General features: G+C 39.2%; 1 protein-coding gene and 1 long non-coding RNA gene across 8 annotated transcripts in view; both read left to right on the plus strand.

Moving 5' to 3' along the window:
* The window catches only part of DLG2 (discs, large homolog 2 (Drosophila)), a 766636-nt gene that overhangs the window by 735425 nt on the left and 14318 nt on the right, over positions 1-16893 (plus strand). For 3 of the 7 annotated variants that reach the window (XM_014532212.1, XM_014532215.1, XM_014532216.1), the window contains 3 exons: positions 2486-2531; positions 13386-13436; positions 15143-15244. In XM_014532212.1, the coding sequence (XP_014387698.1) occupies positions 2486-2531; positions 13386-13436; positions 15143-15244 (199 nt within the window). Of the gene's footprint in view, positions 1-1558; positions 1659-2485; positions 2532-5709; positions 5752-13385; positions 13437-14171; positions 14223-15142; positions 15245-16893 lie in introns of all 7 variants that reach the window. The other 4 variants (XM_005884813.2, XM_014532214.1, XM_014532211.1 and 1 more) reach the window with 3 other exon arrangements.
* Positions 10308-12963, plus strand: LOC106724515. The gene is made up of 2 exons (XR_001360326.1): positions 10308-12317; positions 12514-12963. It is a non-coding gene; the product is annotated as an uncharacterized LOC106724515 (long non-coding RNA).

Raw genomic sequence — 16893 nt, forward strand, 5'->3', positions numbered from 1 at the left:
CTCCCAATTTTGGTGAAAGTTTCTAGTAACTGAAAAAGTAATGAATGGCTCACTAACTGACAGCACCAACATTTTAGTACTGTCACGTTTCCTAAATGAACATGACGACCAAAATGGATGTTGATATAGACGTGCATGAACATACAAGTAAAATAAGTTATTTACACCATTTTCTCAGGCTTCAAATCTGTAAAGACCCATAATTGATTCATACCAATGGACCCAAATACATGCATATAAACAAGTGCTTTTCTTCCAAGCAGTCGCCTTGCTGGCTCTACCAGCTGCCATTGCGAAGACTGATTTAGAATACTCCTTGTTGAATTACCCTCAGAGTCTATGACATTCCCTGCAATACCTAAATGGTAATATGTCTTGTTCCTTGGAGAGTGACCCTCAGAGCCAAATCACTCAAGTAAGGATGGCAGTCAAGCTGGCAAAACATTTTTTTTAATGATAAGTGAACTTACTAAGACTTGTGTGGTTATAAAATGACTGTGAGCACATTTCCCAAAGAAGAGCCCCAGAAAGCATTTTCCATAATAGCAACGATGGGAATAAATGAAAAATCTTCAAGGAGTCTTCTAGGCAAGCGTCTGATAGTCACTTGAATAAATAAGTTCTAGTACAGGTAAAAATTATTATTTTTAATCCAGCCTCATTTAAGCTACTGGAGTGGTTTACATTTTTAAGGACAGTCTTTCTGCAACGATATTTTATCATATCAGAATATAGATAAGTAGCTGTGATAGCTCCCTTGCTTGCATGAATATCGAGTTGAAACCTCTTTAGCAACAATGTTAACAGATTTTGGTTGACTGAGTCACCAGCTAGCTCTGTGATGTTGGCAAGAGACTCAACCTCTCTGTGCCTCTGGCCCCCTGTCTACAAATGAAGGCTTGGGCTAATTATCTTTAAAATCACTTATGAATGAAAATGTTATAATTATTTATCTGTGTGTGAAACAGCTATAATTATCATGTCCTAAATCTATATACTTTTCTGTGTAGTTTTAATTAAATCTAAGTTAAAGTAATTCAAAAAGACAAGTTATTTAAAAGGACATCTAGACATCTATGTGTCTAGTATCCTAATAAAATCTTTTCTACCCGATGATAATAATGATAAAGATAACATTTGACTAGCACTTTACATTTCCACTGCCTTACATGAGTCTCACAACTTAAGAGCTTCTCTCATTATCCGCATTATGTTGATGAAGAAGATACTGAGGTTCAGAAAGATTCAGTCTAAGGTCATGGATTGGCAAGTCATAGAGCTGGACAGAGACAGAGCTTCCAATTCAATACTCTTTCTATTATCATTCAGCTACAACCAGTTTTTTAATTCGGATACAACTTTTCCAAGGTGTCATCACTCAGAATTTACACTCCTTGAAAGTAAAATCTGCCTCTAGGGACCCGCTGGCGCCTCCTTCGACTATCCCCTTGCGTCACTACAGCTCTCTCTGCTTTTACAAACTAGTTGTTTTGTCAGCATGAGTGTGACAACAATTAGACGTCCCCTGTTTTTGCCCCATGCCTTTTCTCCTTCACAGTCATTCAATGACAAGCGTAAAAAGAGCTTCATCTTTTCACGAAAATTCCCATTCTACAAGAACAAGGAGCAGAGTGAGCAGGAAACCAGTGATCCTGAACGTAAGTAGATTCTCAAAGAGAATGTCACCTGCAACACGAGAGAAAAAAAAATCCTTCACCGGCAACACGCATGATGTAGGCTCTCCCGCGCCACACGCCCAGGCAAACAAACACGGCAGGCAGGCAGGTCAGGGCTTACTGCTGTGACCAGTGTTTGGCTGCAGTCTGGATCCTTCCTTCGAGTGGCTCTTCTTTGCAGGATGCATTGGAGAGGGGCTTGAGGATGCTGGGACTTGGCTTCCATAGAGCATTTATCTGTGACCAGGACTGGGTCTGGTTTGCTTTTTCTCTCACGCAACTCTCTAGGGCTTGAGATGAATTCTATTCTGGACAGAAGTATTATATTCCATTGCCACTTGCATTTTTTGGAATGCTAGCTAATTGGAAGTGATTAAATTCCCTATATTGATAACGAGCATTTGTTCGCTCTTTCACTGCCAATGACGACTAAACTCCTGCTGAGCAGTGAGCTTGTATTGGTGGGTATGAAATCTAAGAATTGGTCATGAAAGGTGGAGTGAATCATTGCTCTAAGTGGTATATTTTTGTGGCAATGTGGACAGTGGGCAAAAATGTCATCCACTGAATCTTTCTCTTTTTTGTAACAATCATCTGCTCAAACCTTTTGAGTTATTTTACAAATTCTGGAGTCTCAGCCCAGGGAGTTTGGGGCGAAAGCTGTTTCAAAATAAGAGAGATTGGGATCCAGATTGCTTAGGCAACGCGGTCTGTCATGGTAGTATCCATTTCAACTCCACTGACTTCTTCCTTCCTCTTCCGCGGCTGTTCTTCCTCTCTCATTGCTCTCTCTGGGGACTTCCATGCAGGACATCCCCGGATTAGGTGACGACGGTTATGGAACAAAGACTCTGAGTAAGTTCCCAGGAATGGTCACTGTAACTTTCCTTTTCTTTTCCCTTCCTTTTGAGTTTGGCTTTTGTTCCTTTACTTGAGGGCCTTCTACTCCTAGCATGCACAAGATACGAGTTTTATTTGTTACGTAGCTGTGAATGCTCCTACAAAGTAATTTTCAACCGTTTTGCTCTGCATGTCAGCATTTAAAAGCCAAGTGTGTCGTCAGGCACTGTAACTTCTGTTGCGATTCACACCTTCCCTTTCTGACCGTGTGATATGGCCAACATGGTCCTGCTGCCAACTATGGCATCCCTTGCTCTGCAGCCTAATTTCTCCCAGAGAGCAAGGAGCCATGTTGAGGGAAAGGGCAAGCTAAATGTTCTAGAACAGGAAGGCGGAAATGTACTTTATGTCCTTTCTTCTGCCTTTTCACCCAGACCTTGCCAAATTTGATAATTGGCTTGTACTTGGCTATTAGTAAAGGAGCTATTTTATAGTCAAAAGGAACATGCATTCTCAAAGTGTAAATATTAAGCTATTTGATCTTCCATGACTAATTCTTTGTTATTAACGTTGCTTTTTTTTTTGACTTTCAGTGGTCCTGCTTGAAATGTTTGTATGATAAAAGTTTTAGACATGTGTTAATACGTTATTCTATTAGTGATGTATTAGCTTAGCTGTGTTACATAACAGGTCTTGATTTTATAGTGGAAAACTAAATATATTAAACCTTTAAATCATTTAGTTATTAATGCCTTTATCTGTGTCTCATTGCACTGAGCAATAACAAATAATCTTGTATATTAATACACTATGCTATGATTTTTCTTTCTTTAGTACTAACTTCATTGTGTAGGCACCAGTGAAATAAGAACAGAGTTTTGTGTCTTTTGCAACTGTATCACATGTTCAATTTTTGTTTGTTTTGTTTTAATTTAATAGCTATAAGCAATATTTTTAGAAGCTGATCATTTCATTTGTATAAAACAAAATAACATTGAGCTGAACTTTGTTTTCAAGAGCTGTTTATATAACCCTGCCTAATGATACCCTTCATCCTTCAAATTGTTACTTTGGATTTTTTTCTTTTTTAGTTACATATACAGAAAACAAAATCTGATCAAGAATAAACTACTGATCTTCTTAAAGATGAAAACTTTATCTTTAAGTCTCTATAGGGAACAGGTCATGAAATTTTTCTTGAATTAACAGCTGCAATTCAAATATTAATTTTAACATTATCTGGATAGCATCAAGTACCACCAGAGAGAGTTTCTAAATTTTCCATTGGGGCGGGGGGGGGGGGAACATTTCAATGCATTGCTAATAAATGAACATCACTAATAAGTAGTTGCTATAGTGTCAAAAATATGAGTGATGCCCTTTTAAATCTAGAAAGTGCAAATGTTTTCTTACTCTAAAAAATTGAACAGATTTCAGTAGCATCATTCACCAATTAATGCTTTCGTTAGCCATAATTTGGAATTTTGCTGGAACACATTTTTAATTTCCTTTTACCTACAAAAATTCTGTTATACACTGTCTTGATGCTGAGAAAGATTGCTAAATAAAACACTGCATGGTCCTAAATTTCTCCATAGATAGTGTAGCTTCACTCTGAGTTACTTAAGAAGTAAAAATCAGAAGCAAACAAACAAAAAGAATGAAATAGGCAGGAGGTAAGTGAGCTTGGTAAAAAACATACCCTTTTTCCCAATTCAAAGTACTTAAAATAATCGTGTGCATTCAGATAAACCATTGTTGGGTATATGCCCTGGCTTTTTTCAGTAATAGAAACTGATTCATCCACACTGCTTTCCCTAGTGCGCTACCTAAATTAGCGATGCAGTGCTGGTCATACATCAATTCAAAGAGAAATGATTCACGTGACTTTAACCCATACTTTGATTTTTATTCGATTCATGCGCAAACTAATCCATCCTGGGTGCGCTAAATAACTCAATCATAGGAATCATTTCACAGTGTTTATATATGTATCATTGCATTGTATACTTTAAAGGTATTACAATTTTGTCAGTTATCCCTCAGTAAAGCTAAGTAAAACTAATCCATTCAAGTGACAAGAATCTATATCAAATACTTTTAAGCACATCTTTACCATTAGAGAATGAAGTTATGTATTCTTTTCCTTTTTCTAAAAATGCACAATAGTTATCACTGTTTAAAAAGCTAAAGTTATTAATAAGCTTCAGAAATCTAATAGTCACATATTCTTCATTTAATTTAACTGATATACAAAGCAGTCAATAAGTTGATGAATTATCTTCTATAATTTAATACACAGTACAGATGAAAGGATATGATTTTGGAAATAAAAGCTCTAATTCTGGCTTATACATCCCTGTTATGTGAGGTAAACTGTGTTTGTTTGCTTTTTTTAAAGTAATATCACTGTATAAGCAAGTCATTCAACATGAATTCAAAACATCCTTCATTCCAGGACCTGCTTGGTATCAGCTCACTTATCTCCTGCCTGTTTCATCCTTCCAGAAACTAATAACTATCCAAAGAAGAATCTTAAAATACAAACAATGAATTATTGAACTAATTCATGAATCTTTTTTCCGTGACTCATTTCTTCCTCCAAGATCTTCTATTCACTCTCTGAAGCAGGGAAGATCTCCAGCAATCCTTTTTTGTCCTGAGAATTAGTTTAGGAAGTATTTAAATAGAAATAAAATTCAAAGGACCCCGGGGATCAATTGGCAATTTGAAATGCAATATTCCTACAAAATACCTAAAGGCTAAAATAGAGAACCAAAAAGCCTACAAGAAAACTGCCAGTTTAGAAACCCCTGAATTTATAGTCAAGAAACATCCAGCTGAGACACCCAATAACACAACTCTGGAAAATCAGACCTAGGAACAGGTCAAAGTATTTATTAAAAGGAAAGTGCTTAGCTTGACGTTATACATTTTTTTGTAATTAAAGATACTTTCCTTAAAAAAAACAAAAACAAAACACACACAGCAATCAAGTAGTAGTTTTCTGAAAAATGAAGATAAAGTTTTCATCTTTTTTATCTTATCTGCGTTTCCTTAATGCGGTCTCCTCTGCGGCCTTTTACTTGCCTTTTGCTCCCATTTCTAGTTGCCGTGCATGAGTGTGTGCCTTTAAGTTCTGGCTGCTCGCCAATGCTTGGTATCTTTTTAATTTGCTGTGCTGTTCTTGCAGAACATGCTTCTTCTAATGCCAGCGATAGCGAAAGTAGCTACCGTAAGTTATTGCTTTGGTTTGTGGCTTTTTTCCTTTGCAATTGCCCCCCATTGCCTGTGGTGGTCATTTCAGATTTTTGCTGTTGTTGTTTTCATCTTCATCCAAAGCAAATGGCTTGAAATGAAATCATCCTTTGATGTGGAAAGATACAAAAGACACTAGGGCCCCCGGTGGACTCGTGTGATTAATGCAAGCAGTTCCAACCCCAGTGGACTGGCCTATGAAGCAATTCTCCCAGAGAAGGTGGGGGGAAAGTTCAACCTGGTGGGTTTTGACATTCTGCCCCCCGCCCCCAATCCCCAAATAATTTAAACTCCCTGTATGAGGGTTGAAAGTCATGGTTTTATTGTCCTTCTCCCTTCTGTTCCTGACCCCCTTTACAAGTGAAATCTTTCTAAATTACAGTGTTCCTTTTAAATCGAGCATGAACCTTTTATATCTCTTCTCTCCTTGATTACAATTTTAAGGTAGATACTAAGATACTCTAACATTATATGTTTGATGGTTGGGAAGTGATGAAAAAGTTTCATCCTTTAATGTTGAAGGGACTCACATTTTTTCTTTAAGTGAACAAATCTTGGATCAGAAAGCTTAACTGAAAAGGTAGGTAACTCCTTAAAAGTATCTCTGGTCTTTGTTTGGTTACCTCAAGCCATTTGCTTAGTGTATAAAAAAGTTCACCAAACACCAAGCACATCCTTTTGATCCGTTCTTGTGGTTTCTTACCACCTACTTACTGGTTTTTGGTGACTAACATAGGTACATAATCTTAACTGGGATTTTTACAATTTCTACAATATTTCTTGGTACTCCTTACTGAAATGGGTTCCTCAAAAAGCAGTTGGTGAGGATATTAGAAAACTGCTGGCCCAATATATATGACCCACAGCTATCAAGGCAGAAATTGGTTGAGCTTTTTTTTCCTTGAATAGTGTATTAATTGAAAACTAGAATAGATTTTGTTGGGTCGGTTCTGTTTTTTTTTTTCACTAGAGTGTGGTACTTTACAAAACCATGCCTTTTTTGAGGTAGACTGCCACACAGTGTTCTTGGAATATGACAAATTTAATTTGGATTTTGAGAAAGGCTTTGGAGGACCAGATAGAAAAAAGCACAAAAGAGGAAAGGTGACAGAGGGGGTCAAGGCCAGAGGAGGGAGACAAAACACACCATGAGATAAAATAAAAAAAATATTGTGATGCGATACCGTTGATCCGACAAATTTTAGAACCACCTAATTTTCTTCCTCAACAGAGTGACAAGTCTTATGAATGAAGGAATCACTGAGTTCTTATCCTCAATTTGGCCCCTAACCTTGTTACAATCTTCCTATTCTTACAATTTTACAATTATCCCAACTTGGAGAAACATTTGCCTTCCCACTCTCTTCATTTGATTTAAAACAAAGAACCAGGCCAGGAAGAAGTGACCAAAGATTTTTCTTCCTGACCCCTGAGGTACCCTCAATTTAGGATAAGGAAATATACCATTTGTCAGGTTTCATGGCCCTACTTTCTTTGCTGTTCAGTTTCCAGTTTTTAAGTGTTGTGCTTCCATCCTGTAGGCATAGGTATAGAAAGGAAATCACACCTTGTTTTTTTAATCCTTTTTATGGAAATTATATACAAGAACTGCCTGTTCCTCTAGAAATCTTTTTAGAGTATTATAGAGACCCCTCTTTTCTCTTCCAGACCTGGGAATGTTCTACCTAGAATCACTGACTTTTAAAAATTGGGCCAAGGCTTTTAGCTGCTTGACAAGTTTTGATAGTAACGTTCCAAGATGACATCACATAATTCCTTTCACTCTCAGATAAATGTTAACTGAATGAATAAAGGCAACATGTGGAAGCAGCTTGAATTATCTCTGAGAAGAGAGAAGAGTTGGAACTGGACTCTATGGTATTACTAGAGCAAATACAGAGTCTAATAATCTAGGTTGATTTGGGTCTCATCTGAGATTACAGAAGGTCAGCCTTTCTGATTGCTTTCTTTACAAATAGACAAAAGTAAGAAGAGCCTTTGTCAGATCTTAGAGGAGTAACTGGTTTTCCTTTCTCCAGGATGGAAACATGAGGGGTTACAGAGGAATAGTAATTTATTTATTCAGCAGCTACTGTAGGTCATTCTCTCTTCATAGGCACCATGAGACCCAGTATGAATCTCAACCAACTCTGGAGCTCAGCACATGTATAGTGGGAGAGAGAGAGCAATAAATAACAAATGCACAAAGTGTGTCAGTTTCTAGGGTAGAAGTCTAGCCCAAGACAGTGATTTCAAAGAGGAAGTGGCTTTAAACTGAGCTTTGGAAAGAAGAGGTGCTTACCAGCCAGATACGTTTAGGAAGAAACCTTCCAGGTAGGGCAGTGGCATGAAAAAAGGCACACAGGCTTGGGACAGACATGGTTTCCAGAAAGTGCCATTTTAAAATCAAAATAGGCTGCACTTTCTATTGACTTCCTGGCTTTTGCTGTAATTATGACTACCTTATGTCTCATAAATAGCAGAGTAAACAAACACTAAAAAGACCGTTCTCCACTGATGTCCAGATGTTATTTTTTTACCCTTAAAATCATTCCATGTCCACGCTGGGGACAAAATGGCTTTAAATCAGCAGTTAGAAGCAAAGACCCAGGCTGCACCATGCACACTGAATCCTGGAGTTACAGATTGTAACAACCTTACTTAAAAGCCTCATACATTCCCGAGAAGACAGACACACACACACACACACACACACACACACACACACACATTTAAACAAACCTTAAATTCTAATAAATAGCTCAGAGCTTTGCTGCACCATCTCAATCATTATAGAATAATTTTTTTTCAAAATCCAACTATACTGAACACTAGCCAAATGCAGATAATTATAGGGCACATTGTCTAATTATGCAAATGCCACCTCAGAACTATCTTAATTATGGACTCATTTCAGATTTCTGTCTGTCAACAAAGTAGTACAGTGCTGGCTGTATTTGTGGTTGTTTTGTGGCTTCGTTTTCAATTGCCCTTGTATCGGGATGCAAGGAAGCCATGCAGGTTTAATGGAGACTTTCCAATCCCTACAGCTGAAGACTGCCTCCTCAAAGCTCAGTAAAGCTCTTATGTCATTATGGATAGGGGGAGCTGATGATTATCCTTCTAACCCATTGGTGCTCATTAGCTAAGTAGAATTTTTAAAACTAGAAGCTTAAGGAAATGTTCTGAGTGAAGTTGAGGGGCTGATGAGGCGACCCAAGACTTTTCCATTGGAATCAGTCAAAATGATGCCGATATTCTTGTCCTTGGCTTCATGTCCCAAATATTGCCCTTATATTTCCTCTAGTTCTTTAGCCTTCATAAAGCAATTTTTCATTATATTTATTTTCTCATTTGATTTCTACAACAAAACTATGAGATACATCTTGTAGTAATATTCCATTTTACAGATGAAGTAGCTGAAGCTCCAAGAGGCAATGTACCTCGCTGACATGGTGGCACTGCAGGTCCAACCAAGGCATTTTAATTCTGAATCCCGTACATTCCCACCCTCCCCTAGAGTTTGTAATCCAGGCCTCTTCATGTTTTATCTGGAATATTTCAACTATCCCATCTACCTGTCAAATTAATATAGCAGCAACCTTTATATAGCATTAACCATGTCCTAAGCCTGATGTTAAGGCCCTATATAGTACATTAACTGATTTAATCCTCTGAACATCCCATGGAGATTCACTATGTGATCTGGAAGAAATCACTCAGTGTCTTTGAACCTCAGTTCTCTCCTATGGAAAATGAGTAGTTTGGTTTCAAACAGAGATGGCAAGTAGATTTTAATCAAGATTACAACTCTGACCATTTGGTAATATCTGCCTGAAGAGTTGTCCTGGAAGTACTGAGGCCAACTTAAGGCTCTGCAGTAACTCAGGCAATGACCCATTGTGATGCCGGTCAAGGACATGGGATGGGGGAGTGACATCATGTGCTACATACTCGCCATCTATGAACCACGGGGACTTCAAACCCTTCCTTAACACTAACATTCTATGACTCTAAGAACCTAATTTATTCTTAACAACCATCAAATAGAGGCACTAAACTTAGAATATTAAATGTACTATCCCTGGTCTTCTCTTCCCTCCTCTCTCTTTTCTAGTTTCCAAAAATTCCGAAAGAACATCAACTTGCTTTTCTCTATCATAAGTGCATATCAAGGTCTTACTCCAAGTCCCTCTTATTGTGACTTGCTTCCAGTTCAAACACCAGGTGTTTCATGGAGATTGTTACAAAGGCTGTTTCCTGCAGCTGCAGATGCCCCCACACAGCACTGCTGCTCTCCCACTCTCAGCCATGCAGTTGCAAAAACAAGACCAAGTAACAGTTGGTACCCTTTTTTTTAATATATTTTATTGATTTTTTACAGAGAGGAAGGGAGAAGAATAGAGAGTTAGAAACATCAATGAGAGAGAAACATCGATCAGCTGCCTCCAGCACACCCCCTACCGGGGATGTGCCCGCAACCAAGGTACATGCCCTTGACCAGAATCGAACCTGGGACCCTTCAGTCCGCAGGCTGACGCTCCATCCACTGAGCCAAATTGGTTAGGGCCAGTTGGTACCCTTTTGTTGGCTGTTCTTCCCAAGTGCCAAAACCTCCGGAACAAAAATAGAAAAACTACTACCATTCACAATTTTATGGAGATAACACAACTACCTTTTTTTTAAGAGTTGATGTTTATAGGTGGTGTTTACAGGTGGCCCCTCAGTGACTCTGACCCAGGTCAGCAGCTATCTCTGCCACCCATTCTTTGCTCATTGGTAAGGTCTGCTTCTATATTCCAGCCCCCAGAGAATTCTACATGTCTTGCCTTTTTGAGACAGTGTCATATGCTCAACAAGGAGTCAAAAAAGTTGTGATTTTAAATATTGACTCCACTACTTACTACCTGAGAAAACAGGCCCCATTATATCTTACCCTCAGCTACTTCATCTGTAAAATGGGTTATCATCAGAACACCTACTACAAAAGAAATGGCTGTGAAAGCCCTTTATGGCCTGGAAAGTGCCATACACACATGGATTATCTTTCCTTCATTGCTGTGACTTTTTTCCCTCTGCCTCTTAGTCTTCTTTCCATTACCCATAGGGCTTTTTATTCTTGAACATGAAAGTGAAAATTGGTTTAAGGTGCTGAATTCACAGCTATTATGTGATACCAACCACCATATCTTCCCTAGAAACTTCTTTACATAACACCTGACTGTCGCAGAGTCATTAGAATTGGGATGGGCCTTGACATAGGGATGTTGCCACTGCTAGTCTTACTGTTCTAAACAAGAAGCAGTGCCTGGTGTAAGTTAGAAAGTAAACCAAAAAGCAATCGATAAACAAAGAACTACAGATCTGTCTAACAAAATTAATCAAAGCTATGTTGCTTTGACCTAGTTTTCTGAATCACAAATTATACGGACTGACACCAAATACCTTATTTAGAATGATTTGCAAGACCACAGGAAAGAGATTCCTATGGGAACATAACGTGTTATATTCATTGAGAGAAAACCACACTTCCTAAAGTGAAAGCAAATAGAAACACAAAGTAGAACCTAACCTTGGCCTCATTACTCATCCTGTTTTCTACCACTGAAATCAGAAGGCAAATTTATTGACATCATTATGTTAAGTGCTGGAGACACAGTAGTAAATGAAACCCACTCCTTGCCTTTATGGAGTTCCCAGTCTAGTGGAGGGATATAAATATCACCTGATGTTTAAAACTTTTGTTAGACCATAGTTAGTATTCTCCTTTTAAATTTTAATCATTCCACCTAAATTTCCCTGTAAAAATAGTCTATTCCCAAAGCTATACTTTCCCCCAACTATTTTACACCTGTATTTTGATTCCTATGACCTCTACCTCTCAGGCTTTAGATAAGTGGGAACCAATCACTTTTTTTTTTGCCTCGCCTCTGTAAATGTCAGTTTTATTAAAATGAATCATTTTTCCTGAATTTTAAAATAATGTGAATCTGACTCTTCACATACCAAACCCCTGCCCAGATGTGAGAATGTGCCCTGAAGACTTCTAGGGAAGCTATGAGTAGATGCCACTTAGAAAGAACATCAGGCCCACTCTCCATGCCTTTAGGAAATAGGTTGGCCTAGCGGTGCCATTCTGAGAATAGGCCCTGTTTAAGGGTGACGTAAGTATGACTTAGGCCAGGGCCATTTCTTATGCTTATAAATGTAAGACACCCCTACCCAACCCCACCTACCCAGTCTCTAGGGAAGACATCTGTATTTCATAGTTTTCTCCACATACTTGCTTAATTTCCCCAAATCTGTTGTCAGTCTGCAACTGGCTGTGCTATGAACTCCTTTTATGAAATGAACTCACCTGGTCTGGTGCTATGGCTTTTGAAGGAGGAACATGTGGTGTTGACAGACGGAGAGTGTTTGAGGGGTGATGGGAAGATAAAGCAGTAAGACTCAATGCCTTTTGGTTTCAGGAAAAACTACCTCCTCTGTAGGACAACAGACAGGAAGCCCTTTTCAACAGCCCTAAACTATTTCCCATCAAAGGTTACCCCCAGCCTAAAGCAAATAAAAGAGCAGACCCTTCTGGGTTTGCAGCTGTATCGCCTAATCTCATGCCCAGGTCATCAACTGGATAAAATAGTTGATTGAAAAAAATATTTGCCTAAAACCAATTTACCTTCCATGGTTATTTGTTGGCTTGAGGCCCACCATGAATCAGAAGGCTGGTGGCAAATGACAGGATAGTTACCCCCGGTCTAAAGCAAATAAAAGAGCAGACCCTTCTGGGTTTGCAGCTGTATCGCCTAATCTCATGCCCAGGTCATCAACTGGATAAAATAGTTGATTGAAAAAAATATTTGCCTAAAACCAATTTACCTTCCATGGTTATTTGTTGGCTTGAGGCCCACCATGAATCAGAAGGCTGGTGGCAAATGACAGGAAGGGGCTGACACTTTTGCTACATTGTCTTTCCGAGTTCTTTTCCCAGAGTTTCATGGCTAGATTTAATGGCAGTTATCACCAAGGACTTAGGGGACTCTTTAATTTTTTACCTTGATTGACTCAGCATTTTCCTGATGAATTAACATTAGAGTAAAATCCTTAGTGTCCAGTAATATATGCTGAGGAAGTTTTTGTATCATAAATGAAGCAAGCAGACACTTGCTTTTGAATAGTGTGCTTCTTTGGGAAATAAAATAGAACATGAAATAAAAGGTCCCAAAATTCTGATAATCTAAGCAGCCAACTATTGGATGGAGCCTGTTTTTGAACTAGATGATCTTGTTTTAAGTAGTAATGCTGGGTGTAGGGGCCATGGCGCTCCACTGCTCAGTGTCAGAGGAAAGGCAGCCTCAGAAGCCACTGCCCTGATGAGCTGCGGACAACTAGCCTCCATTCGTTATCTAGAGGCATGGCCACCGGTAACCTGACACTGTGATAGTGCTAAACAGTTTTATGAGGATGAAGGGAGTTTTGGAATCAAACGAGAAGAGAGAGTAAGGAAAATGAACCCTGAACTGTGCCTGTTTCCTGTGCTTCAGAGCAGTGCTTGTAGCTGTAGTATATGACTGGTTGTTAGTCCACTGTACATTTCCTTTCTTCTCTTCCCAGGAGGGCAAGAAGACTTCATTCTTTCTTACGAGCCTGTCTCAAGGCAGGAAAGTAAGTTTCCCTGCATGCTCTGCTTCCTGAATTCCAGGCCACAACAGGTGACACCACAATAGGAGGGAAAGAGTGAAGGAATAAGGAAAATAAACTCTGCTTAATGCTCAGCTGTCCCAGGACACATGCTCTCTCTTTTGCCCTATCCCCAACACACACTGCTGAGCATGGAGGAGGGCGCAGCCCCTCCAGATGAGTGGTCCTTAATGGAGAGCCCCGCCTATAGCACTGGATACAATCTCCCAGGAGACTGAAGACAGCTCAGTATTGAGAAGGGCTTTCTAGCAGACCTGTCCTAGGTTACAGGTCATCTGTGGGCTGCTCCAGGAGCCTGCCTTTGCTTTTCCTGGAAGCATTCAGACAGAAGCTAATGGCTGTGATATTGTAGAGAAAATGCAAGCATCAAATGGGGAGTTGTACCCAGTGAATTTCACAGTTCCCTCTAACCCAGCCGTGGGCAAACTACGGCCCACGGGCCGAATCCGGCCCGTTTGAAATGAATAAAACTAAAAAAAAAAGACCGTACCCTTTTATGTAATGATGTTTACTTTGAATTTATATTAGTTCACACAAACACTCCATCCATGCTTTTGTTCCGGCCCTCCGGTCCAGTTTAAGAACCCATTGTGGCCCTCGAGTCAAAAAGTTTGCCCACCCCTGTAACGAGCAGTGCTTGTAGCTGTAGTATATGACTGGTTGTTAGTCCACTGTACATTTCCTTTCTTCTCTTCCCAGGAGGGCAAGAAGACTTCATTCTTTCTTACGAGCCTGTCTCAAGGCAGGAAAGTAAGTTTCCCTGCATGCTCTGCTTCCTGAATTCCAGGCCACAACAGGTGACACCACAATAGGAGGGAAAGAGTGAAGGAATAAGGAAAATAAACTCTGCTTAATGCTCGGCTGTCCCAGGACACATGCTCTCTCTTTTGCCCTATCCCCAACACACACTGCTGACCATGGAGGAGGGAGCAGCCCCTCCAGATGAGTGGTCCTTAACGGAGAGCCCCGCCTATAGCACTGGATACAATCTCCCAGGAGACTGAAGACAGCTCAGTATTGAGAAGGGCTTTCTAGCAGACCTGGCCTAGGTTACAGGTCATCTCTGGGCTGCTCCAGGAGCCTGCCTTTGCTTTTCCTGGAGGCATTCAGACAGAAGCTAATGGCTGTGACATTGTAGAGACAATGCAAGCATCAGAGGAGGAGTTGTACCCAATGAACTTCACAGTTCCTTCTAACCCCTCACTACAAGGGAATGGGGAAAACCCCACAGAGTATAAACGGCATTTTGAGCTGAGGAGGAGAAATTATAAAAACATAAGTTTCTGTTACTACTAACAATTACTTTGTAAAGTCATTATCTAAACAATGGCCAAACAGCTGCTTTGGAATCTTTCTTCTCCCACTGAGCTGACTAAATGCAATAGTTGTTTTGACATTGTGTAGGCACAGCCTAAGAGCAAGCAAAACCCCTCCAAATGCTTCTGAATTTCATTGACAGACAATGCAGTTGCTTTTTTCCTGTTAATAAATTCCAGAAAGTAATCACAGCAAACAAACAGGTTCCATGTCAAACATCAATTTCCCAATGCAGGGCTGTATGGGCAATTTATCCAATGCAGTAATGCCCTCCGCAATTCTTATTGTTTGGCAATTTTACAGTCATTTCCGTGTCTCTCTCCTCATCTGCCTCTTCCTCTTCCTCACTACAGTAAACTACACTCGGCCAGTGATTATCCTGGGCCCCATGAAGGATCGGATCAACGACGACTTGATATCTGAATTCCCTGACAAATTTGGCTCCTGTGTGCCTCGTAAGTATCACTTCTCTTTTCTCTGAGGGGCGGGCGGGAAGGCCTGGCTCCCTTTGAGATGATAAAATGTAATTCTGTTCCTCCAACAGTCTCTCCAGTGATTCAAATATTTTCAGTTACCTACTGTCTATGCATCTTATTTAATGTTATCTGCCTAATGCTTTTCATCTATCCTGCTATGTATTGTTCTATATTTAGTGAGTATGGTATGTTCTCCACACTGACTGTGCTCACCAAGAAAGCAGGATGGATCCTATCCTTATAACTGTGATAGCATTTAAAATAGCATAGCATTATTGATAGGCATCGGTATGTTCTTGTAGATTGATTGAAATGCCACTGAAGCATCTTTTCCCACAGAATGAGAGAGCTCAGAAACAGTCTTATGTTAAAATCACCTCAAGATGGCTTAGGGCCATGCATCAGTTTTAAAATAAAACAAAATAGTCTTCCCCTGTGTGTTAATAGTCCCAGGTGTTGGGAGGATGAGACGAGAATGTGTATAAAACTTTAATGTCCCCTCTAGGCCATTACAGACTTTAATCTACTTTGTCACATGGACAACTATCAGGTGTCCTGGTCCCTCTAAGAGTATCCCTGCAAAATTCTCTCTGCACTACCTCCTTCCACCCACCATGTATTCCCTACTCAACTCACTTCCATCTTTCTCACTGTCAAATTAATGCATGGAAGCCTTCTGTGTATGTAGACAAACCCACCAGAAAATTTTAATTGATTAGCTAATTGAGCTCTTAAAACTGATCCCAACAAATATTTCTTTCTCACTCTACATTTTTAAAGCTCTATGCTTTGAAGTATCTCTTATATTTCAGTACTACACATGTCACCTGGAATGCATAAGAATAGCAGGAATTGTATTTGTGCAGTACATGAACAGAAGGGAACTAGAATGATGACTATATCTCGTGAAACTGTTCCCAGTGAGATTTCTGGGGAGAGATCCTGCCATAGAACCCATACTGAAAAAGACTCTACATAGAAATGCTCAAGTCAAACTACTTATAGCAACTTCCAGTTTGTTCCTTCAATTTTGAAAGAAAAAAGAAAACATACAATCTTTAAGTATCATTTTCATTTTCTCCTCAACCTTGCACACTCTTCTCTTACTCTTTTTTTAATTAATAGCACTATAAAATGATAATAAACACGTGTTCAATGTACGTGTTTACAAACACGTGTTACTACTTATACAACTTCCAGTTTGTTCCTCCAATTTTGAAAAAAAACACACAATCCTTAAGTATCATTTTCATTTTCTCCTCAACCTTGCACACTCTTCTCTTACTCTTTTTTTAATTAATAGCACTATAAAATGATAATAAACACGTGTTCAATGTACGTGTTTACAAACACGTGTTTCTAAAACTTGGAAATGCTAAAAATAGAGTTAAACAAGAAAATAAAAACATACAGAATCCCACACCGTACCCAGAAATAACATCACTGTTAGTATTTTCCATCTATTCATTCTTTCTATATGAGCATTTTCTCCTGTGGTTGGATACATATTAGATATATACAGTATTTTTTATTTAACATTAAAACTATAGGGCCAGTGCACAAATTCATGCACATTGAAAGGAAATTAATTAGAAGAAATGTTTTAATATTGCTATTCACCCTTTCTC

The sequence above is a fragment of the Myotis brandtii genome, unplaced genomic scaffold (genome assembly GCF_000412655.1).
Source record: "Myotis brandtii unplaced genomic scaffold, ASM41265v1 scaffold86, whole genome shotgun sequence".
Lineage (NCBI taxonomy): Eukaryota > Metazoa > Chordata > Mammalia > Chiroptera > Vespertilionidae > Myotis > Myotis brandtii.